Source organism: Octodon degus, unplaced genomic scaffold, assembly GCF_000260255.1.
Source record: "Octodon degus isolate 3935 unplaced genomic scaffold, OctDeg1.0 scaffold00121, whole genome shotgun sequence".
NCBI classification, from domain to species: domain Eukaryota; kingdom Metazoa; phylum Chordata; class Mammalia; order Rodentia; family Octodontidae; genus Octodon; species Octodon degus.
The window spans coordinates 1187907-1214520 of NW_004524697.1; the positions used below are offsets into that span (position 1 = coordinate 1187907).

The following is a 26614-nucleotide window of genomic DNA, read 5'->3' on the forward strand; positions in this document are numbered from 1 at the left end:
AAACTATCAGGTTTTTAGTCATGATTGAAATGGTATACTTCATTGTTACATAATTATTTCTAGATATTGGAAAAATCCATCATAGGAGTAGGTAGACTGCATCATAAAAGCAGGTAGACAACTTCAGGTCAGTAGTTACTTCAAATTTCAGCCTAAGAATCTAAACACATGAATTGTCTTTTGAAATAGCAATTTTCTCAGAAAGCAGCACTCCATATTTATCAGTCTTATGTGTCTTAGTGTATAGGAGATAAATAATAGATCCTACCCCGAATGCAGGATTGGGTACCGAGAAGTTAGAGCATATCTCTTAGGACATTTGGCTATCCTAGATGCAGAAAAGGAACTTTAAAGAGAGAGAAAAGGAGCCTGAAGTTACCAGATATTAAAATGCCATACAGAGGTCAGTGTGTGCAAAAGCGTTACGAAAATTCCCCATTTACTGTTTTGGCTCTCTACTTCTGAACAGACCTGTCCAATAAAGCTTTGCACAAGTGACCTGGCTTTCGGAGCACACTGGTGTGCATGAAGTCTTGGTTTGCAGTGGCAAGCCGCACTGTAGGTAAAATTCACATACGTATCCAGCTACTCCATTTATTTTGAGTGGCTGTGTAAAAAACTACTTTCCTCGTTGATTTGACAGGTCAACATCAGAGATGTCATTTTTAACATTCTAGTAGGAATACAAGAAGTGACTCATTAAAATGTCTGTTATTGGGAGGTGCAGCTCTTTGGTTCGATCTGTATGCTACCTTACATTTTGGCAGACTTGGCCTCTTTCACTCCACTAGGGCCCCTACAGTGAGTTCTGGCTCCGCGATGATGATGACGACGTTTCTATTTCTTCGAGATCATGGTATGCCCTGGCCACACTGAGACATCTTGGCATCATTCATATTATTAATCTGATATACAGTAAGGGCCATTCTTTCGGGATCAGTCACCTCTAATGAAGGAGCCCAATAATTTTGATTGTTGAAATGTTCTATAACTTGTGTACAAATACATAAACAATACTATATATCAATTGGTTTTCATTACTTTCTGCCTATAAAAATATGGATGTTAGAAAGTTAATCTATTGTGATAAAATAATTTGCATTTGTTGATTGATATTTTCTCTCATTAAGGTAATTTCCTTTAGGATATGACCTATATGTATTTTAAAACATATTCAATTACATATATGTATATGCATATAACATTAATTTTTTTCTATGACAGTAGTGTAAAGACTTTCAATTTCTAAGGGGAAATAATCCATTTATCTGAAGGGCAATATTTTCTTACTAGGCCCTACACATATTTATACTTGCCTACTTACATCTAGCTTATACTTATTTTCAAATAATACTTCAAAAATAAACACTTAAATACAATACAGGGGCTGGTGAGATGGCTCAGTGGTCTAAAGCACCTACTTAGAACAATCTTAGCAAATCACAGGGACCACGGTTCAATCCCCCAGCACCACATGCCAGCCAGCCCGCCCCCTGGTGGGCTGAGCTGGCCACACACACACACACACACACACACACACAAATAAATTTAAATAAAAATAAATAAATAAATAAATAAATACAATACAAATGCATAGTGTATATCTGAAATGATGTTGTACCTGGATTTTTAATCCTGTAAGACAAGAGATGTGAATGTCAGAATGACTTGGAAGATTTGATCCAGTCACATAATCTGGTCCAGTAATTCTGTTTAGTGATTCTTCTTTTAATCTCTTTAATAAAGTTGCATAAACCATTCTTTGCAAATCAGAAGGGGGTGTGCACGGAGATTCTTCTGATGATCTATGTTTTCAATGGATATTAAATTCTTATTTTATACAATCAAAGAATTGTTCAGATTTAGGTAAAAATAGTTTCTGATGAGTATTTATTTTTTTATTTGCCCTTTATAAAGGGAGGCAAATCAAATTTTGACAAATTATGAAAAAAACAAACTTCAAAAAGGAAAGAAAAGTATCATTATAAAGTATTGCTGCATAGACTGTAAACAAAGATTTATTTTGCTAAAATTGATAATGAGGCTCTTCCTCTAATGTATGTACCACTAAATTCTCTCCTTCTGTATTCTATTTTTTAATTTTAAAAATGTATTTGGCATAGGCTATTACTACACAGCTTAGACTCATAGTGATCCTCCTGTTACAGCCTCCCCAGCACCGGGATTACAGGTATGTGCCATCACGCCCAGTCTCAGTGCCTGGCTTGGAGCTCCCAGGGAAGGGCCAGCACAGCATGTGGCACCTGGGATCAAACCTGGGTCCTTGCGCTTGCCTATGCCAGTGCTTCGACCACGAACTACTGCCACAGCCCCTGCGTTCTAATTTTTATATCATCTTCACTCACTGGTTGGCGAACTGTGTACATGCTCTCCACGCATCCAATTCCTCAGAAAGCTGTTCAATTTTTAAAGGTATTGACACTTCTCGACGTTTTAATAGCTGACTGAAACAAGTGAAAAACAGATTAAAATCTGTCACAAAAACTAAGGTATGAGAAAAACTAGAAATTTTAACATCAATTTTGGATTTCACATTTATTACAAGTGTGTACATTTGTCAGGATTCTATATTGTGTGTATTACATGTATGTGTATATATAAGGTATAATCAAAATATATGGTATATTTAAATTTTAACAAATTATTACAGTGAAAGACACATTATCATTAGATTTTTTTCAAAATACTCTTCCTTCCTCTGAAAACCTTATTCTACTGTTCTTGACACTTTGAGAAGCAGTTCTAAAGAACTCTTTCATGAGACTGTTTACACGGTATGATTTAAAAAATACGGCGAATGCTGCTGCCAAGTGTCCTTCAAAAGAAAAGCCAGCTTATGAAAATATTATGGTGTGTCCTCCTCTGCCCGGCTCACCAGACTTAGCATCACGTGACTGCTACCTCTCCCCCAAAGTCAAGATGACTATGAGAGGCACAAGTGTCACATTGATTCAGTGCATGGAGGCAGTCACAGCAGTGCAGCTGAAGATGCACGTAAGAGTTGGCTTCCAGGGCTGCTTCAGGAAGGAGCGAGGATGGTAAGTTTGTTTAACGTAAGGAGGGTATTGTAGGAGGGCTAATGCCCCATGTGTCTTTTACTGTAATAATTTTAAAGATGTAGACACCATATTTTCATGATACTTTGCATACATGATCATTGTACAGCAAGCAGTTAAGTCCCTTATAGGTCGAAGATGCTCAAGAAATACTGGTGGCATCCTACAGCAATATATGTACACCCATGTTTAGAGTGGCAGTTTGTAATAAGGAAATCTTGGGAACAGCCCAAATGCCCATCAACCAATGAATGGATAAAGATGTATTTTTTTCATACAACAGAGTAGTACTTGGCCATAAAGAAGTTTAACTTAAGACATTTCTAAGTAAATGGCTGCATCTTGAGGTCGTGCTCTAAAATAAACTGGACACACATTGTTTCTCTGGTGTGAGAAGCCAAAAAGTGTAAATAAGGACCATAATGCATAACAGATACTATGAAACAGAAAATGTTTAAATGGGAAGGGAGATTAGGGAAGGAGGAGGGGGAAGGAGGAAGGGAGAAGAATGGAAGGGAAAAGAGAAAAAATGAGAAAGAAGGAAAAATGCAAACAAAAGTTTTGCAAATGAGGACAGGAAGAAGGATTGAAGGGAGGGTAGGGGAATGGGCAGAAAAGAAAAATCAAGATATGTCATGTAAAGGTACAAATTCTCTATGATGAATTTGATCATTATGTATACCTAAAATGTACCAATGAAATAAACTAATAAAAATATATTGGCTTTAGAGGGTAAGGAGATAAATACATGAGCTAAATAATAAGGGGGTGGGGGTTAGTCAAACCAAGCAATTTTGAAAAATAGTACAAATGACTGAAGATTTAATCATGCCCTGATCATTTAACCCAGACAGCAGAAAGAACACAGGAGTAGTAAACTGGAGAAGATGGTTTAGTTCTGAGTATAGTGAGTTTAAGGCCACCAGGTAATGTGAATATAAAGTTTTTAAAGTTCTCTTTCTAACATATTTCCTTTATCAGCACTTGCACAAGTCGCTCCTGTATTAAAATAACACTCTTCTCCTTATTCTTGATATTAAAAAATGATTTGCTGTTTGCTTTCATCATTAGTAATGTCCAAATAGCAGAACATGTTTCTAAATATTATTTATACTCTACACAACATATCCTAGTGTTCCTCTAATGAATTTTAATCCTGCTACAAGTTATACTTTTGGTTAGTTATGTTGTCTGCAAACCAGTACTTCCTTGAGTACCCTCATGATGTTAACCTTGTATTATCAGGTGGCAGTTATTTCTGCCATAACAAAGGAAGAAGAGTTCTCTCAGAATCCTCTAACCCTCTACATAAAGGGCACTCAGAAAAGTCATTCACCCTATTTGTCCTCAGACTCTGAGCATCGAGTTAAAAATGTCACCCACTATGCCACTTATGAAACTAATTTTGAAAGTGGATTTTTATATAAGGCATTGTGAATTTTATTTTTGAGAATAAATTTTAAGTATAAAGGCCCAAGCATGTTAAAAATGTAAAACCCTGATTGATAGGTTATGCCTGAACATCAAATATCATGTTACCTGCCATTCACAAATTCCTTTTATTTTACATTTTTCTACTGTAGAGGTTATAAAGCTAGAATAGCCAGTTTCACATCATTTTTAAAAACAGGGTTATACAGTTATGGCTAGTAAAATGTAGGAATGAATCCCTAAGGAGGACTTTTCTTTCTGAATAAAATGTCCTTTGTATTCTATTTCTCACCCTTTTCTTTCTTGTTCAGAATGTAGGTATAATACATGAGGCCCAGCAGCTAGCTTGTATCTTTAACTGTAGGAAACTCATATAAAAGGAAGCAAAGAATGTTAGAGTTGAAAGAGGAAAAGAACGCAGGTTCTTACTGAAATCCATGGATAATTTTAACAGCCCTGGAATGTTTATCTCAAGTGTCTTGATATAGAAGACCCCAAAATTCCACATATGTAAGTTAGAATCAAGATTACATTATTTATAGCCTAACAGATTCTTAATTCATGTATTTAATTGCTGCATTATTACAAAGAACACATAGTCAATAAATGGATGCTTATAATACTATATTTGATAGTAATAAATGACCTGAATGTTGATAGTCTATAATTGGATTAAAAAGCAAGTATATTATCCTAAATGTGATAATATACTTGCTTTTTAGTCAATTAAAGACTGTCCATTTTAGGAAAAAAATCTGTAATTTCATAATAGAAAAAATTTTTTTCACCTTGTGTACTCATAAAGTGCTGGAACGATGCTTTGATATTCTTTCTTGATAGCCAGTAATGCACCAGTATAACCACATAATATGAGTAACTCATTGCGAGCTCTGAAAGAGAATATAGATAGACAGATAGATAGATAGATTTAATTCTGAAAGTTGAGAAATAGAATATTGATTGCTCTCATGTTATAAGCGTATACACACAAATACACACACACCCTGACACGTAAAATCTCTAGCAACATGTTTATAAAATTCTGTGAACTGGGAGATTATTTAATTATCATTTATAGACATCCACATTATATCATAAATTGAAATTTGGAATGAAGGTATTTAAGTACTTTTAAAAATCGTGCCTACTTTTTTTTCTCTGTTTCCTCAAGCTATTTTTTTCTTGCAGTGCTTGGAATTGAACTCAGGGTCGCAAGCATGCGCAATAGGTACCCACAGCTAGTTCAGGTTTTGAGCTCACACCTGGCATTTTTTTGTACCATTTGTCTCTAGGTAACCTTTCGGCTCAGATTTAGGGGTTGGTGGCACAGTGGACAGGCTCTGAGAAAAGGCATGGAATGGCTGCTGTATTTTCTGCTGGGAATTCTGCCAGTTTCCAGGCTTCATCTTTCCCACACAAATATTAAAACAAAACATTCAAAAAATTGTTTTTCAAATCATAGCTGACTCTGAGGACTTTAGATAGAAAACAATGTCTTTAAATGGCACTTGAGTTTAGGATTGGAATTTATTTTCTGCCTCCTAGTATGTATATTTGCTTCCTAAAGCCTAGTATGATGTCTTACATATTGTACATATTTAGTAAATATGACCAACAGGTTCCTTGAGGCTTTGAGGCCCCCAATAGCTGGAAAGCTTTGAATTAGTCTTCCTTGAACTATGTGGCCAGGAATGCAATTTGTGTACATACACATGAGCATACACACACACACACACACACACACACACACGAATATACACACTACATATTAGTAAAGGGGACCCCTAATATTTAATGTTGATTTTCAGTTGACCTCTCTGCTTTCAAAACAGAAAATGACAAATAAATGCATAAGTTTTATAACTGCAGCCACCTGTCCAAGATGGTCACGTTTCTTGATCTGAACACAAATCATCGGACCATTTCCAAACCTTACATTTAATCTTTTTACAGTTTAGAGAAAAAATACTCACTCAGTACAAGTATGCAAGAGCAATTTCTCAGTACGAATATAGCTTAATAGGTCAAGAACAGGGTAAATGTTATCCAAATTCCAATTTGAATTACTGATGCATTCTGGGAAAATAAAAGATTCTCTAAATATTTGCATCAAAATGTACTTAACCAACTCTTACATTATGTAATTAATCCCTATTGGTCAGTCCTATCTTTTTATTTTCTAGAACTATTCTTCTATTCAGTGTTAAAGTTTCTATTCTGTAAAGTCAGAAGGCATGCCATATTTCACAATAGTGATCTCTTTCTTAAATTTAGTATAATTAAATCTTCATTTAAGGCTGGTCATCTAGATGAACAATAAGAAGAAATAAATGAGTAGATTTTGAAACTGTATTAGCAACCTAAAACTTACCTTTAACAAAGCCAACACCAATAGGAAGGGCCTTTTCGGGCTCTTGACATAATAAATAGTATTTTATAGTTTCAAACACATTGCCATCTGCATGGGCTGTTTCAGCTAGCTTCATACATTCTTCTACCATGGGTAGCTTGCACTAGGAAATAATTGATTTAATTATGATGTTGCTAAAATTTATAGGGACAAAAGCAATAGGGTAAGTACTAAATATTTTATTTATAATGTTCAAAGCACATATGTAAATGAGATTACTTGTATTAAGAGTATGCATTTATGAAAGTGTCTTTAAGATCTAAAAATAGTAACTGTGTCATTAGTTACAAATTATTTTTATCAAATTTCTAATAAGACAGTATTAACTGTCTTTACTGTAATACTGTAATTATGCCCACAAATGCAATTCATCAAAAAATACTGAAATCAGTTACACTAGAAAAAACATACATGAACATAAACATTGTCTGATACCACGGTAAATGAAACAAATATAAAAGGTCCAGCATTTCATGTGCTCATCACTATCATTTTATTTAGCTGTAAGAATGAGCAATTTTAGTCCCCAAGAGGCTAAAATACATACAAATTTTAAACTAGACATTCTGAAATGCTATTAGTGTGGAGATTTTTGATCTAAGATTTTTCACTATTACAAAATGAAAACTCATACATTGAAATACTTTTCTTTTAAAACTAGGAGCCTGATACTCCATGAAATAAGTTCTTGTCATTTTGTATGACGGGAAGGGATTACATTGTCTTTTATGTCAAAACCAGATGTACCTATTATTTCTAAAACTCAAATGTGTTAGAAGTTTGTTTCTAGGCAGCACTTATAGTTCACTGCTTCTTTCAATGTATGTATTAGTGCATTTATTGAATAGCTTAAAATTCTTGTATTGGTTAAAAGTTAACTAACATGAATATTAAAGATCTCATTCTTTCTCAAACTAAAGACAACAAGCTGAATGAAGGGGCATAGCACGTATATGAATTTTCTTTTTCTTTTTTTTTGGGGGGGACCAGGGATTGAACTCAGACCCTTGTGCTTGCCAGGTAAGCGCTTGTACCACTGAGCCATCTCCCAGGCCCCTGAATTTTCATATTCTATCCCCGTCCTTAGTTACCAATCACCTGTAATTCACCAATAGGTGCTAATCATTTACTGCACAACTAATGTCTAGATCTTGTGTCTAGCTAGAATTATTAAATCTCTTTAATATATGCAAAGTATAGAAGAAATTAAAATGGTCCTTAATGAAATTCCATTCTCAAATAGAATATAAAAGTGATTCTTGTCTTATTTTATTTTATATATTTTTTTCATTTTATGTATGTTGTACAGGGTCTCACTACATAGGTTGGACTCCTAGTGATAGTGCTCCTCCTGTTTTTAGCCTCCCCAGAGCTGGGATTATAGGCAAACACCACCATGCCCGAACTTGTTTGCTGGCTTAGTGCTCCCCAGGGGTGGGGCCGGTGCAGCAAGCAGGATGGAGAATCGAACCCTGGTCCTCAAGCTTGTCAGAGCAGGTGCTTATTCTGTTGAGCTGTCTTGCCATCCTCTTGTCCTATTTTAAAATTCCCCAAATTTATATGATAACATTATGTTTGAAGATAGATTTTAGTATTACTTGTGAAATTTCAGTGTTATTAACAGTCATAAATACTAATCTTTCTGAAGAACTACTAATAAAATCTCACCAGAAAGCCTAATTTAGAAAGTGTGAGGAATACCAAGGAAATACTGTCTTTGCCACCATCCTGAGGTTGAATAAAGGGTGACACTGGCCAAAGTGCAGCTGAAAGAACAAGTACGGTACTGGTGTTCTATTGCAAAGCAAGATGACTGTAACCCAAGATGTATATTTAAAAATAGCTAAAGGATTTTAAATGCCTTTATCACAAAGAAAACTCCAATACCACACACAAACAAAATAAACATGTAAAACCCCATGGCTTTTAGCTATCCTGTTTTCCAAAGCAAGGAACATCTTATTAAAAAGAAATTCAAGAACTATAAAGCACATAATTAATATTTTTCAGTCTTGCAACCAGCTGATAGTTTTATTTTAAGTTAGCATCTCACTATATAGTGCAGGCTGGCCTTGAGCTCACTTATGTAGCCCAGCCTTGCCATGAACTCACAGCAATCCTCCTGCCTCAGCCTCCCAAGTACTAGGATTACACTCATGTGCCATCATGCTTGGATTTTACTTTTCACAGATACTTTCTCTGATTTTACATGCTCATTTTCCAAACACACTTTTGATTATTTACAGTAATATAATACTCAATAAATATATGTTCCACTGGAGAAAAAACTCAGAGCTAAAAAACCTACTAATTTTCTTAGAAAAGTTTTAGACATTTACTTGCATATATTATAAATAAATCCATACACTCATGGTTATTTTCAAAATGAAATCATGTGCCATGTGGATAGTATTGTGGTCTTCATTCTATTAAACTGTGTTTTTATCTATTTACTCCTGTCAAAAAGTCTCATTTTTAATGGTTTAATAACAAATATAAAATTTATTCCAATTTATACAACCTTATTAAACATTTATTGTTTTATATGTAATATTAATATATGAATTCATGTAGTCTAGAAAGGAGTACAGTATTTTGTTAAATATATTAGAATAATGCCTTTTTCCTTATACTTCATTAGGTTTTAAAAGGCCTTTAGGTTTTCTATTTTAAAGTCATCACACACATCCTTCAGGTGTAAACTGGCATAGTGGCAAATGCGTGGGATATGGAGACAGTCTTGTGGAAGTCAAAATTCTTCTCCACCTTTCATTAACTTAGGCAAGTCTCTTCCTTCTCAAAATTTTTTTGTAAAATTGAACAATACTTTGCTTTTCATGTTTACATTATAATTAAATACTATATAAATACATGTAAAAATTTAGAGTGCCAAGCAATATAATAATAGGGTCGATAACTATGACTTATTGTTATAATTTTGTTGAATTTATAAGAACTTTGAAGGGACCACACATGTATTTTTCTGCGTGTTATCTTTATTTCCATGACATTAAAACAAGTCAATGCTCTGCATTTCAAATGTGAATCTTAACTATCGCCAGCATACCTTCTCATGAAGGTCATTTATTTCTTCAGTACACCCTGGGTAGAAAGCACAGAGTTTTACTAGATGTAGTTCATTATTAGGAATCATCAGGAGAAGGTCAGCTGCCAAATTCCTGTTCACAAAATAAAAGGAAAAAACCTTAGGAAATGATTTAAAAGGAAGATGTGAGCTACTTTAAAGGGAAATGTATATACTGTGCTTCCCTTTTCAACTTATGCAAACAGTACTAATTTTCTAGTTAATCATGGAACTCCTCAAATGTACATTACAGATCAAAGATTGTGAAAAAATAAATGGTCAAATTCCTAAATACAGTATTTTTGAAAAAACTACACTCTGCACACGAGTCTTTACATCTAAACAACCTAGATTGTTATTAAACAATTTTCTAACCAAACTAAGTAGGTTTTTAGAGCAAACTATGGACTCGGTATTGTGAAAGCTAACTCTGATCAACTTTTTATCTTTGCCAATAATAAAAATCCTGCTAGTTAGAGCTTAGAAGTTTTGGCACTCCTCACTGGTAAATTCTATTACCAATTTTTCTTTTACAAATTTCAGTACAATTTGATAACATAACTTTCTTATTTACTTTTCACAGACTGAATAAATAGCATAATTCATTTAAGTCTTTAAAAAATATGAAATGATTTGTATTTAACAGCTTTACAATAAATTATTTTTATAAAATACTTTTTTCAAATCATCAGGTGAAGAGTTTTTGGCCCCATGTATCATAATTCAGAAAGTATCCAATTTTCAGTGGTTCAAGGTGTTACTCACTTTTCAAAAAAACCTGATATATAAAGATTCAGGGTGATTTTAGAATAGGGGATATTTCAAGTGAAAATTTATAAATGTGTGCACCAGAGATTCTGAGAGGAAAACCCTACTTCACTTTATTCATGAAGACTAATAAAATATATAGGCTAGTTATATGAATCAATATTTTGTTAAAACACAACAGTGCTTAATCAAGAACAGAATATAGAACATAAATGGAAATAATTTGTAACCTCTATTATCAAATCCAAAAATTTTTTTAAAATTCCCCCAAACTATTTGAATAGTAACATTATAAATTAGGATTACTTAAGGTTTTTAAATTAATATAAAAATTTAGTGAGGTACATAAAATTCTATGTAAAATATTTTAGGAATTCAATATTTTCTTAATAATTTTGCACAGATAATTACTAAATTATTTTCTCATAACCACTTCATAATTAAACATGTCTTCTTAAACTATCACTTATTTCTATTACCAGTAGGTAAAATTTTGAGTGTTTTTATAATTTCAAAATTAGAAAAATTTACCTTTTTTTGCTAAAAAGTAGGAGGGACTTTATGTATTTTCTAACAAAATTTAATACATTTTGAATATTGCCCATGAAAATGTGGAATTATCATTTGCTTTTATACTATATTAAGATTTGTACAAAAACTATATTTAAACATTTATCAACTAGGAAAAAATTACTTTTTTACCATAGAATTATATCATAATATAGTGAAATTTATAACAAAGCTAACACATTTTATAATTTACTATTTTTGGAAAATTTAGTATACAGATGGAGGGTAGGGGTGTGTGTGTGTGTGTGTGTGTGTGTACTGTCAAAAATGATACAGACCAACCAAATTATCTGGACTCAAAGTTCATGACATGCAAATTCATGAAGTGTTCCATATTTTTTAAATAAATAAATATGAACACTTGTTTTATTTTGCTCAGCTTAGCATTTATTTTCAATTATAGAAATACACAATTCATTTATTTTACAAATTTTAAATATAAAATCATAAATGATTTTGTAACCAAATTATAGGATCTATCCTGATTTGTTGCTAGTTGGATTTTATTTGCTACAAGTCATGTCATATATATATATATGAACTGACATACTCTGAAAAAAAATGAAAACCATTAAGGTACAGTTCTTCACATAGAGATGGTTCCTAAGTACTCCAAACAGCACACATATAAAATTTTTATAAACATATTTTAAAAACAAAACTAGGTGATACCTGTATCCAACAGATGGAAAACTGAAAGAAAAATATTGAGTATAAACATCAAGTAGGAACAAACTTTTATCAATAAATGTAAAAATTATAGTTTTTGATTGATAAAATTATGAAATTTCTGAAACTCTGTAGCTATTTACTGTACTTTTAATCTCTGCAACTCTACTACATAGTACAAAGATCATGGATTTCTCTAGAAATTAACCAAGTCAGCACCATATTTTCTGTAGAATTTGAACTTTATTTTGATTTCTAGTACACATATCTGTGACTATATACAGGAGAAATTCTTGAAGGCAGAGCGAAAAGTAATAGAAGTTAGGGCCTGCAAGATAGCTCAGCGGACTAAGTGCCTGCTTAGGCAAGCTCAGTGACCAGAATTTGATCCCTGGCACCACAGGCTGTACGGACTCCGCCCCTAGGTGTGCTGAGCTGGCCACAGAGACCATGCGTGGTGGCATATACCTGTAATCCCAGCACTGGGGAGGCTGAAAAAAGAAGGAATGTTATGAGTCTGAATTGTGTAGTAAGACCCTGTACCAAATACATAAAAATAAAATAAAATGAAAATAGAAGTTTTTTTTTCATTTTAAGTAAAGGTTTAAACATATTTTAAATATATGTGTTTACTATGTCTTACCTTCATTAAAAATAATCCCACTTTATTAGATTAGATCATGACTTTTAACATGGAGCCAGCCATTCCTTTCGATAAATAATTCAGTTAGAGTTCATGCATTTGACTATTTAAAACATGTCCTTCACTCTTTGTAATTGGCTATTACAGTTTTTGACAGAGGATGTTTGGGTACTCTTAGAGGATAGTCAGTATTAAATACACTTAAATCTCATGCTGAGACTGTTAATTGTGATTGTCAACCTGATTTTATATAGAGACAGGCATCAGATTACTAAAGTGTACTTCTTGGTGTGACAGCGTAGGTAATGGGTATAGCTTTAGGGAATGTATCTGGTTCCTATTCTTTTTTTCTCTGGTACTCTTTCAACTGGCTTGGCTTCCCAGTCATCCAGAAATAAGCAGCACTACTCCAACAGGCCCTTCTACCAGGAGACTTGTGCATGGGAGCTACCAATACAGGACTGAAACCATGAATTAAAAATAAACTTCTTAAATGGCAGGCATCAGATAGATTGTTCCAACAACAAGAAAGCTGACAGACATACAGACTGATGGTGGGGAATCACTACATTGCAATGGAGGAGGAAACCTTACATAGCAGTAAGATATGTGTACAAATTAGACAAACCACGAGGTTCCTCATTCAGTGTAATCTTCCAGGTCCAGAGAAAATGAGGAACGGACAGTGTGCTCTTTAGGGTTAGCCACAGTTATGGAGGCTGTATGGCTGAGAGTACAGGCCTTCGAACCAGGATATGTAGCTCTGAATCTCAGCTTTACCACTTCTTGAGGTCTCAGGCAAGTCAAGACCTACTTCATAGCAACTAGTTTTTTATTAAATGAAACTAATTAAAATAGGGTGGATTTCTGCTGGCCTACAGGAAGGTGCAGTCTAATGCTTTTTTTCCCACTTATTTTCCTCTTCTTAAATTCTTATAATTTCTTCTTTTTCCAATTTTGTACGCATATATCCGGTAATCTAAACAACTAAGATAAAGACAACACTGCAATAAAACAAATATTGCTGAATTCATATTGTTTTTTATGAAATCTCTATTATTTTTAATATTTTTCTTATCACTAGTTTGTATTCTTTTTAAACAGTAAGAAAGAACATTGAAAAATAGAGCTCGGTGTATAGTAAGCAGTATAGACATGTTAATTAGCTGTCATTATTATCATTATTATTGTTATTGGTAGCACTTAATAGTTATAGTCATTTTATAGCTCTTTCAAAATTGTATACATAAAAAATGGAGCACATATACATGAGAAGGTAATGGGAAGGGCTGAGAGTCCTGATGAGGAAGTTTATTGAGATCTTAAGAAATCTGAGGAAGAAGAAAAAAAAAAAAGAAATCTGAGGAAGAGAAGATAGAACTCTGAAATCATCTTGTTTTCCTAAGGGTACCAGTAATGACAGATTACATATCTAGGAATAAGACTCTGCAATCTGAGAGAGAACTGTTTGGACCTACATTTTCACATTACCCCAGGAGACTCCCAAGTTCTACCTCTAAGGAGTGCTGCCAGAGTTTGGGGAGATCTCCAATTCTAAGTCCTCAGTAAAACCATATTAGTTATTGTTTTTGTTTAGAAAATGACTACTTTCCATTCCTAAACCAGAACATAGTATTTCACAAAAGAAAGCATAGATATTAAAATTTTAAGATGTGAGAAGGTGGTATGGTTCTGATAATCTTAAGAAGCAAAAGTACACATTTGTTATTCCACAATAATATAGGTGCTTGAAACACGGAATTCTAATGAGGCTGCTTCAGACAGGGGCATGGTGGATTCCATGATATAATATGGTACTTCTCACTCTTACTTCATTCCTCTGTCACCATTTCCTCCCACTGCCAGTTAATCTTATCAACCTGACTGGAATAGGAGACTCTGTCGAGGTGATTGGATTGTGAGGCACTAACTCAGCAGTGGGCTGGAGATTACAGCAGAAAGGCCTCTGAGGAGGGGCCACACTAGAGGAATGGGTTGTGGAAGTGTGCCCTTGGTGACTACAGCTGGTCCCTGGTCTTCCCTCTCCTGCTTCTCAGCTATCATACACCGAGCAGTATTTCTGCTCTATATTTTTTGGCTATGGTGCTTCTGACTTGGGACCAGCAGCCAGGGACAGAGCCCACTGAAACTGTGATCCAAAATAAGTCACTTATATAATCTGCAGGGACACAGTACTTTGTCCCAGTGAAGGGACAGCTGATCAGTACAGTAATCTAGTAATGTCTTTTATAAGACAGTAGAACATAGATTCTCCTATGACACACCAAACATATTTTTTAAAAAAATTCATGTTACCATAACTTAGAAATTCAAATTCATGTTACCATAACTTACAAATTCTTACCACATGGGAATCATCATGCATTTTCTTGCCAACAATTCCAAGGCATAGTGGGCTGCTGGCGCTGCACATTCTCCCAGTGCTGCGCCTACCACGACTGCCAGCTCCAGCTCATTTCCACGAATTAGGTAGGCCATGGCAAGCTTGCTCAAGGAGAAAATAATTTCCTCAGTTGCATACATGCTGGGTCGGATCATCATTCCCCTCCAAGCTCATAAAGTAGATAAAAATTAACTTGTAAATCAATTATTCCTACAAAATGTTGGCTGTAATATTCCTAGACAGTATCTAAATAAGAGTGATTAAATTTTTCATAAGAAAGAGTAGATGGTGTGCTCTATATAACAGATGGTGGGTTACTATACAGGGAATAGTAACCTTAGAAAATTTTCTATTTTATAATTAATAATGTTCTGTATAACCTCAATATGTCAGTCAATATATCAGAAAGTAATACAAATTATAAAAAGCTTCTTCAAGATTGCATAATGATGAATTATTTCTTAATCTAATGTTCTTAATCTAATGCATCCGAGGATAAATACAAAATAAAATCTTTACATTTACTTATTTTTTTATTATATGCATGGGTCAACTGGAATGTACCTTAAAATATCAGACTGTGAATAATATATTGATGTATACTAAAAACAAGTGCTTTCTTTCATTGTATTCATTATCATAATCCAGTAACTACACATGAACATAAGTATTTACATTTTCATTTCAGAATTAAGGTCATCAGAGACAATGAAAGAATAAATAATAAGACTCTAGGCTAGTTCTCTTGGTTCTAAATCCAGTAAATTTTTCTTTTGTGACACACTATTACGCCTTGTTTATGAATACAATATTTCATCCAAGATGAAATGTTTAAAGTAAATCTTGAATAAGTATATAACTTGTGATAAAAATAAATATAAGAGGGCTTATAGTCTACAGGGCTGATGTGACCTGATACAGCGTGTCATACTCAGGCTCTAATGTGTCCAAGACCACCTCTTACACAGAGGTCGCTTAATTCTTCCCTCTCAAACACCACACCACATCTAAGGAGCTCTGATCACATGCAGCAACTTGCAGTGTTGTACCTCAACATCATCTACAGCCAGATGGCAGCACGCAGCTTGCACTGCTCGACCACCCTGAAAATGCCATTCTGCCAGTTCTTTGCTGACTTCATGCAGCAGTCTAGGAAGAAGAAGCAATACATTGAGATATGTAGCATATATATATATATTCATATATGTGTATGTGTATGTATCCTTATTAAAACAAAGGTTCCATGGTAAATATAAGCTAATATTTTTTGATGAGTAATTAAAGGACCAAACAGGATTTAATTTTATATCCTTGATTTAGGCGTTAGTTTTACTTTGGGAAAAAAAAGTGTAGAAAGTTGTCTTTCCAAAATGTAATCTGATAACCTCTCCCAGCTTCATTTCTCACAATTGTCAAGAGAAGAGCCTGATTTTCAGCACACACTAATCATCATATAATTTACAACTCAGCTGCAGAAGTAGCTACCCTTAGAAGAATTATAAGTTGAAAGGACATTTTTTTATAACTTAGGTGGTGTCCAGACTATGAGGTCTGTATAGTAAACCTTTGATGACAGAATATCAGCAAAGATCTAGAAAGGAATACATTAGTCCCAGCACACTGTTCTCGTAACAGTTCATGGACCTTCTTCACTTGATGAGCATACTGAAAGTCTAGTATCTTACTGCCTAGTGAATTTGAAAAACTGAACAATTCTAATTTGTTTCTATTCAAAATAACTATTTAAATTTCTTTAAAAGAGAAATAAATGTTATTCTATGCACTAATACTGGAAGCATGGGATTATGAACTTTACTAGGCTATTACACATACCAACTTCAGAGTGAAGCATTAATGAGCTGAATGCCTTACATTTATCATCCCATTCTCCCCAAAAGGTTTCTTCAGTTTTTAAGAATCTAGATCCTTTGACTGCTCCCTCTTAACTGAGATATGTTACTTTTCTGGAAGTGATATAAAATGTATGTGGGCTCTAGCTACCTGTCTGACATTCTCCTGTTCTTCTAGGGAATGATGCTGTCGTAAAGCTAGATGATGGGTAGAAACATGATTGAGTACAAGAAGTCACTCCTTTGTATACAGAGAAGGGCCAACTTCACAGGCCTCAGAGCTCCTAAAGGAAAATCCATCATTAAAATTATTGATTCAAACCAAATAATAAATTACTCACTGATTAAAATCTTCCTTGTAGATATCATCAGAACATGAAGCTCCTTTAGAGGTAGAAACATGTAGCATTTGCATATTTCCTTCACATGCAGCCTAGAATTTAATTAAAATTTATAATTAATGTTTAGCTAATTGTTGATAACTAACCAATTTTACCATATCATTCTAGACAAATCATAATTAAATCATGTTTGAAATTTACTATGATTTGAAGGTAACCTTAATATCTGAAAAGAATCCAGCATTTATTATTCTACTTTGAATACTGACATGAAGGTTCTAGTGATTTTAAAAAGTCATTAAAATATATGGCATATAACCACCATCAGTAGCATATAAAGAGTTTGGAGATGAGTGAATGTTTAAAGATGTAAAATAAGATCTGTAAATGACTACAGACTGAGATGTTGAGTCAGAAAGTTGGGGAGATGACCAGAAGTCAAGTCATCTGCTGGCTGTAAATTTATTAAGCTGGCTCCATCAGCAGTTTTCTCCCTTCTACGTGTCCCCTGCTCAGTGTGTGTGTGTCTGGTATGTTCAAGTGTAGGTACCTGAGTGACAAGCAGAGCTTCTTTAAGCTGACCTCTTGACATAAAAAAAGTGACTAGTTTTTTCACATCACCAATGGCTATGCAGTATGGGATGACATCATCCTTATCTTCTTGGATTAACTGGTCAGCTCTCCTAATGAAATAAAGATATTTTTAACTGAATTAAACTAAAATTTAAAAATTTTCAATTGGACTGATAATTTCTAAAATCATACATAAAATGATTAGCAGATTTCATATAGCTGTTTGAAGTAACATTTTTTAAAATTTAGGTTTTTTATGTATTTAGTATAGGGTTTGTAGTGTCTACAGGGTCTCACTATGTAGATTGGACTCATAGTGATTCTGTTTTCAGCCTCCCAAGTGCTGGGGTTACAGGCCTGGGCCACTACTCCCAGTCTCAATCACTGTCTCAGCATGCCCTGCGGGTGGGGCAGGAACAGCGGGCCTGGGATCCAACCCCGCTGCTGCACTCTGCCTAAGCAGGCACTTCAATCTGCTGAGCTATTTGGCTGGCCCTTAAAATTTAGGTTTTATAATCAAGTCATATACAGATGACAAATGAAAGAAATAGAAAATATTAACCACCACAGGTACTTGTTTGCCTTTTTAACACTTTATATTTTTAAATTTTAAATGTCCCGAACATTTTAGGTCTCAGGTTGGTGAGATAGCTCAGAGGACTAAACACCTGCTTTGACAAGCACAGGGACAGGGTTCAGTCCCCAGAACTGCATACCACATGAGCCCCCACCCCCTGGGGCATCCTGAGGCAACCACTGAGACCAGGCATACTGGTAATCCCAGCAGTGGTGAGCCTGAAAACAGGAGAATCAACAATTCTGTGCTGCACAGTGAGACTCTGTACCAAGAACATAAAAAACAAAAACATATTTTAGGTCTGAAAATCAATTAAGATTATTAATTAAAATGGCCAATGTATTGTAAAGTATGGATTAATCAAATATTTATGTGGCTGTGTTGTTAAAGACAGAGAATTTTAAATGTTTTAATAAGAGTAACAATACAAGGCCCGGGGAGATGGCTCAGTGGAATAAGCGCTTCCCTGGCAAGTGTAAGGGCCTGAGTTCAATCTCCGGTTCCGCCAAAAAAAAAAAAAAAAAGTAACAATACAGACCATCTAAATGGACATATCTTCAAAATCATTGAAAAGTATCATATATGAACATAGAAGTAAAAAATGCAGAATATTTTAAGTGCCCCTGCTAGGAAATTCAAAGGAAATCAGAGTTTTAGGGATGTGTGTAGCAAAACAGGACCATGATTTCAGAGATTGTGAAAGCAGTACACATACTGGATGCCACATTCCTGTCTCAGCCTGTCTCTGCACCCATTAGTTTCTGCTTGTCCACATGCTTTTTTTTTTTTTTTTCAGAACTGGGGATTGAACTCAAGCCCTTATGCTTAATAAAGCAAGTGCTTACTCTACTGAGCTATCTCCCTGGCCCCCACATGTCTTTCTTCCTGTCCAGCCCTTAGCTACTTTCTAAATGACCAGTCTCTTCAATACCATCCTTATTTAAGCTTAGTTTTCTTTGAAGATAACTTTGTTTAATTTATGCCACAGTGAAACTACATTAGAGTTTGATTTCTAATCTTGGGAAGGTGAAAGCACAATCTTTGTGTTTGTTCAGCTCGCTGTTCACAGTATCTAGCATGTAGAGTGATGGGGTACTCCCAGAAGCTACGTGGTTCCATGTAATCCTGATTCCCTCATTGACATTGAGCTGCGTTTCCTCAGTGACAGATAATTTTTTATCATTGAAACCTCTCTCATGCCCAAAAGAGGAAATTGTAGAAATTACTGTCTCCAGAGAAAATAGTTACAATTATTTCCAGTAGAGTGTTCTACAGGATTTGGATAACCTTTAGAAAATCTTTTTCCTTATATTAAAATATCAATGTGAAGCAGTCACCACATTTGTTGATAGGTCTATTTACCCATTGATATGGAGAAATTTACTTCTGCTGTCTTCACCAGATATCAAGGCAATTATAAGAATATCAAAATGATTTGTAACCAATTTATTAGTATGTTAGTAGAGAGAAAAGTTACTTATTATTTAAGAAAACATAATCATAAGAAATCTCAAGAGCTAGTACCATATTTATATATTGCATATATTATAACAATTGCTTTTAAAACATCTATTTAGATGCACACTCCCTGCCTTACCGCTCCATCAGCTTCTTCCAATATTTCACAGAGACCCCTGGTGCAATTGATAGAGCTTTGTCCCACTGAAATAATAGACAAAAAGAACAGAAACATCAATTTTGATTGTACTGTGTAATTCTTAACAGAATTTTAACAAATGAATTCATATTTATAGAATTTTTGAGTTCTTGGATTTCCTAGAATATTTTGTATTTAACTTACTGTATTCCCTACAGAATAAATAGTACTATATTATAAAATCTGTAAAACCATGATTCCATAAGGAAATCCAATTCAACACCTAAGAAAAAGAGATAGAAAGAAGGGAAGACATTGAGACAGCATAACAAGGAGGAAAAGAAAGGAAGAGCAACTCAAATATTTAGTTTGAAAATACTGCAACTTATTTCCTAGCAATACCAGAGTAATTTGTCCTGCAGTGCTTTTTGCTCAAATTAATACTGATAATTTTATTCCACTATTACTTTTATTGTAAATATACCATTAATTTCTATTTTTCATTCTTTGCTTTCTCATTTTTATAAATTTCATTTGTTGTCATATCTTCTTTTTAATTAGGAAAACTTGCCATATTTAATGATTAGACTGCTACTGAAAAAAGTCACTTATTCAATCAAGGTTCATTATGACTGTTATATGGATTTTTCCAAATACTAGGCTAAAATGAAACTAAGAAGAACATATTCTGAATCAAAATGTAATTTTAATTAAGGCTTTCCAAGACACAGGGGTTCTATCATGATTAAGAATAAAAACTTGGTAATTAACTGCAACATGTTAAATAGATCTTTTTTTTGCTTGGCACACCTACTTTATTTACATTTTTCTATTACAAAATTTCCTTGTTGAAATGAACTTATACAGTTTAGTTAAACCAAATGAAATCATAATTATTGAATTTGTCTATTAATCCATAATAGCTAAATTAATAACCTTGCAGTTGCTTACTACAATGGAAGTTTTAAATACAGAAAGCACGAGAATAAACCAATAGCAATGCTCAATCTAGATGACCATCTGGGCAACTCAGAAGATGGACTTTTGGAAAGACTCAGGCACAATTACAAGAGTAAAGCAAAGTTCTTGTGTAACCTGTAGCAAATATAGCAAGAAAAATTAAGACAAAAACATGGGAAAGCTCCTTGTAAAAAAAAATATAATCAAAACATTTCTTGGTCTTTGTATTCATTTTTAGATCAGCTAAAATACTTTAAGACAGAAACATATAATTTTATTTAGTCTGCCTACTAAATACCTTGCTTTTATTTAAACTGTGGCAGATAATGTTAAAAAGTGAAAGAGAAACCCGGTACCCCCAGCAAAAAGACCCCTAGCACAAGTGTTGATTTACCTTCATGCCCTTACCTTGCATTGTCACTGGAGATACAGTTAGGAGAAATCTTATTGTCAAACCAGAAAACAATATGGAGCTCAAGTGACCAGATTTTAATTCAGCGAAATAAAACTCTGAGAGCACTGGAAGCTGTAAATTTTCCCAAGTAAAAACAAAAAGTGATTCTTGTTTCTACTGAACCATTATCTTGTCTGTCTTTTTTTTGCCAACAGCGGAACTAAAGATAGAACAGCTTCTCTTTCTGTTCCTCTCAGGATGATGACCTTGTAGAAGATCCTTTTCTTGGGGAAGAAGAGCTGCTGTTGGACATGAAGCTGGGTCTTCATTTTGACCCACAAGATCTCAAACATTCTCTGGAACTGGAATGAGATCTTGACTGCGAACCAGAAGAACTTCTAAAGGGAACACGAACCCAACCTTGAATTTGGTGAGTGTGATGAAGATATGAAGACTGACACTCAGATTTGTATAGTTAGATTTTTTCTTCCTTGCTGCTTCTTCACTAGTATCATCACGTTCTGAGAGACTGGCCTCATCTTCATCTCCAGTGTCATCCTCACCTAGTTGTGTTAGAACGATCTACATCCTCATCCTCTTCTCCCTCTGATTCTTTATCATCAGCTTCCTTTAATACAGATGCGTCCAGGTGCAGTATGTTCTCTGTCAGATTTGTCTCTTCCTATATATTCAACATCATCTCTCTCATTAAAACCACCATACCCTGCTCTTTCTTGTAACTTCGCATACTCTGGCATATTACACATTACACTCCAATCTTTGGCCCACCTCACAGCCCTGCATTCTGTGCTGCCAGGCAGCAGCTCTTTTCTGCCAGTCTCTCCAATTTCAGCGCCCCCACCTTTCATTATCTTGACCTCAGCTGTTTTCTCTCAAGCACATCTATTACACCTGGTTCTTCTAGCAAAGTGCACATCTCCACATTTCTTGCCAGGACACATCCAGTCCCTGTCCCTGACCTGGAGCTTCTTGGTTGATATCTTGGATGCTGTCACTGCCACAGCTGCCTGCAGCTATGTCCAATGGATCACTTTTAAAACTACATATATAAAATCTTTCTACCCAGGTGGTACCTTAAATATTTGAAAAAGAAACGTGCTTTTGATTAAAATCTGTATTTATTAAGTAGGGAAAATAGAATAAAAACCTTGAAATTTAAATTAAATTAACTTTGCATTCCCCAAGGTCTTTCAATAAGCTTATACCTTGAGAGTGAAAGGATGAAATGCTTGATTAAACTGTAGCATTAAGCTTACTTAAATAGCAACTGTGTATAGATAATCAGGGGACATTACAAGCACACCTATTTTTCTAAAAACCTTTCAAGTTTTTGCATCATTTACTATAGTGAATCTGTAGAACAATAAAATTACCTTTTATAAACAGATACATGGGAAATGTTTTAAGATAGTTAAACTACGCATACCCTCACAAAAACAGAAAGGTAAAGAACAAAATTGTTGTGTATCTTTTTTTTGTGTTTTAATAGATTAGCTTTCTAATAATACTCCAATTAAAAAGTAACTTTTTTTTTCTCTGAATGCCCTCAGGGCAGGTTTGGCTGGCTTGAGTTGTGGGGATCGAACCACAGCAACCTGAGCCTGGCAGCTTTGTTGAAGCAGCCACTTAAAGAACTGAGCTACGAGGCAGGCCCCCTAAAAAGTAACTTTTAAATCGAATATTTATTACTTCATAAATAAAATTTTATATCACCCCTAAAGTCGATCCTTTATAATTTGCAATGCCTTTTTTAAAATAACATTTTAAAATGGCATATGGTAATATTTCAGGTCAAGCAGTAACTCACTGTTTCAGCATATGGGAAAACAAATTACATTTTTATTTTAAAGGGAATAAAATATAATAAAAAAATAGAAATGACACATAATTTCAAAACAAGATGATAGGAGATTAATAATGGCTGTTCTATTACATATTGTTATTTTCAAAGTAGGTGTTCCACTTACCAGATATAGGCAAGTAAAATTGATCAAACAAGCATTAACAGTTCCTTTTAATAAACCAACTGAAATTAGTAGTAGAAGTCCTGTAGCTATCTTGTACATATGTATTTTTTCTTATCTTTTTTTAGGAAAGGGTCTACAGGGTGTTCAGGGTCTCACTACTAGATCAGACGTGTAATGATCCGCCTGTTTGTAGCCTCCCAAGAGCTGAGATTACAGGCGCATACCACCATACCCAGTCTCAATTGCCCATTCAGCGTGCCTTGGGGGCGGGGCTGGCACAGCAGGCTGGGGATCTAACCCCTGGCCCCTGTGCCTACTTGCAGGTGCTTTAATCTGCTGAGCTATTTGGCTGGCCCTCCTGTCTGTCTGTCTGTCTGTCTTTCTTTCCTTCCTTCCTTCCTTCCTTCCTTCCTTCCTTCCTTCCATCCTTGCTTCCTTCCTTCTTTTTCTCCTTTCCCTATCCCAGTTGTTCTTTCCTTTTGAGCGCTTTTGTTCCCTTTCACAGTATCTACTTTACCATTTGGATTTTAATGACTCTCAGTTTCTTACACTAGGGAGATAATACGATGTTTACACATGTGAGTCTGTCTTATTTCACTTATGAGTATGGTCTCTAATTGCATCTATTTATCTATAAAAGCCTGGAGTTTGTTTTTTTCTTTATAAATGAGTAATGTTCCATTGTATAAAAGATGCCATATCATTTATTGCCTTTCCACAGTTGATGTCCGCTAAGATGTAGCTATGACAAACTGCACTGCACTAAACATGGGTGCAAATATATTGCTGTCATATGATGTTTTCATATTTTCTGCAACAATGCCCACAAAGGGAATAACTAGGTTGAATGGGACCTTTAATTCTAGGTTTTTGAGGAAGCTCCACAGGGATTCCAACAGAGATTGTACCAGTTTGAGTCTGTACCTCCACCAACAGTGGAGACGTGTTCCTTTTTTTCCCTACAAACCTGTCATCATTTGTTATTGGTTTATTTCTTCATGATAGCCATTCTTTCTGGGGTGAAATGCAAATGCCAATGTTGTTGTAATTTGCATTGCTCCAATAACCAACAATGTTAAACATTTTAAAATATATTTATTCTTAATTTATATTTCTTCATTTGAGAAGTGTGTTTTCTTCTTAGATGCCCATTTTTGGAATAGGTCTTTGCATTTTGAGGGCTTGATTTTTTTTTTTTTTTTTTGTGGTACCAGGGATTGAACTCAGCACCTTGTGCTTGCCAGGCAAGTGCTTATTCTACTGAGCTATCTCCCCAGCCCTAAAAAAATTTTGTTTTCTAGATATAACCCCTTATTTTCTGAGGGACAGTCAGCCAATTTTTTTCCCAATTTGTGAATTTTCTTTTTATTCTATTGGGTTTTTTTGTTTGTTTTTTTAAGTATAAAAACTTCAACAAGATTCCAGATGTTGATTCTTTGAAGTAGGGAAAAATAAATTGCATTTAGTTTTTATATATTTTAATATAACTATTTCTTAGTTTTATTTTATATTCTTTATAATTATTCTTAATATGTTTTAAAATAACAAATATTAACTGACCTAGACAACTTAAAAATAACTATTAAATAAATATGTCCATGCCATGTTGTACTTTGCTTTGGTAGGTGAAGAATGTTTGTTGAACTAAAATATGCAATAAGAAAGGAGAAAAGCCGAATCAGTTTTGAGAGTCAGTATACATGCATGGAATTAACACCCAGGATCGAGCACCGGAAGCCCTTCCTTCTCTGTGTTCCATTCTAGGCCCTGGGCCTCTGGGTAAGGAAGATGCTCTCCTGAATCTTCCTAGCACAGATTCTGCCTAAGCCTTCTGTGAAAACTGTTTTGTTGACTCCTCTATAAAAACCAGGATGTAGCTTATGAGTACCTTTTACCAGTGAAAACCCCTTTCCGGGCCAGTGTGAAATGGGGATGCCACTACCTGCAAATGAACCATTAGAGCAGTGCTTCCTAAAATTCATCCTGCATGAGAATGATAAGAAGGATTTATAAAAACATAAATTGTTAGGCTTCATTCCCAGAGTTGATGATTCTGTAGGTCTGAGATGCGACATGTGGATGCAGGTGCTGTGAGCTCAGCCACTGCTGACAACTACTGACCACTCCATACCTCATCTGATAGGCAGAGAACCAACTGGATGAGAAAAATAAGCTTCATGTTTTTAACACATAGAACTAAGTATATTTTTAAATACTTAGCATACTAGATAGGCTCCTTTATTTCACTAGCACATTACCTCTCCAAGTTCAACCATTAGTTCACAATATCGCTGAATGTGTCCTAATCTCAAGTGTATTTCGGCAGCTTCTTTCAGTCTTTCTTCTTTTGTAGGGACACCAATACCACCACCAAATTTAGACATCTTCACTGTTGTTAGTTCTTGGGCTTCAGACTAAAAAAGAAAGCACAACTGCAAAAATTATGTTACTAAAAGCTGGATACTGTAAAAGAACGTAGCACTGAGAATTGAATATGAAAACCCATACTTATTGTCTATGAAATGTGATGCATTTTTAAATATAACATTTTGGGGTGCTTGTGGGGAGACTAGGACAGAAGAAGCTGCAACCCAGTGTCCTTAGCCCTCTCCAGAAGTTGTAGTTCTATATAATCTCAGAGGACAGAAGGCAGTGATGAAGCGACATACACCAAGTGAGACAGAAAACAAAAAAATGAATGAATAAGATTCTTCAGTGAAAATTTTAAAAATATGTGGATCACTTTGGCACCTTCACTGTCATTAGGTTTTCTTCAGATATCATCATTAGATGTTCAATTTGTGAGTTAAGAAAGTACTTCATCATTATTAAAATAATTGTTCCTTATCAAATTATTTTCCTGGCACAATCCCTCATTGTCAAGCATTTCTTCTTGTCCTCAGGACAGATGCTGTTAGGGATACTGGATATTGCTCCTCTTACAACTAATGATTCTATATTGACATTCTTTAGCATCTATGTTGTGATGAGCCCTAACAGAACACATCCCAGCATACAGCTGTTAGATTCTTTAAAATGGAAATCAGAGTGGTCCATATCTCACAATCACCTGGTAGCAGAGTAATGACAAAGAATTTCAAGATGTTCCAAGTGACCTTTGAAGAATTCACGAGAGTCCAACTCTGAAAAATATGTGTTTCTTAATCTATTTGAAAATAATTCATGGTATCATAAATTTTAAGGAAGATTTTTCACCATGTTAATCTATTTCAGGCCATCAGTCTGATCATATCTAATAATTATAATTTTCTTATTT

At 34.6% G+C, this 26614-nt stretch overlaps 1 protein-coding gene across 1 annotated transcript in view; it reads right to left on the bottom strand.

Moving 5' to 3' along the window:
- Nucleotides 1-26614, bottom strand: part of Wdr17 (WD repeat domain 17) — a 75144-nt gene that overhangs the window by 891 nt on the left and 47639 nt on the right. Inside the window, exons 18-30 of the mRNA XM_004640248.1 lie at nt 25596-25751; nt 19996-20060; nt 17799-17931; nt 17249-17340; nt 16107-16206; nt 15019-15158; nt 12014-12034; nt 9986-10097; nt 6880-7021; nt 6482-6584; nt 5297-5398; nt 2367-2465; nt 1622-1805 (exon numbers count right to left, since the gene is read on the bottom strand). Of these exons, the coding sequence (XP_004640305.1) occupies nt 1622-1805; nt 2367-2465; nt 5297-5398; nt 6482-6584; nt 6880-7021; nt 9986-10097; nt 12014-12034; nt 15019-15158; nt 16107-16206; nt 17249-17340; nt 17799-17931; nt 19996-20060; nt 25596-25751 (1449 nt within the window). The remainder of the gene's footprint in view (nt 1-1621; nt 1806-2366; nt 2466-5296; nt 5399-6481; nt 6585-6879; nt 7022-9985; nt 10098-12013; nt 12035-15018; nt 15159-16106; nt 16207-17248; nt 17341-17798; nt 17932-19995; nt 20061-25595; nt 25752-26614) is intronic.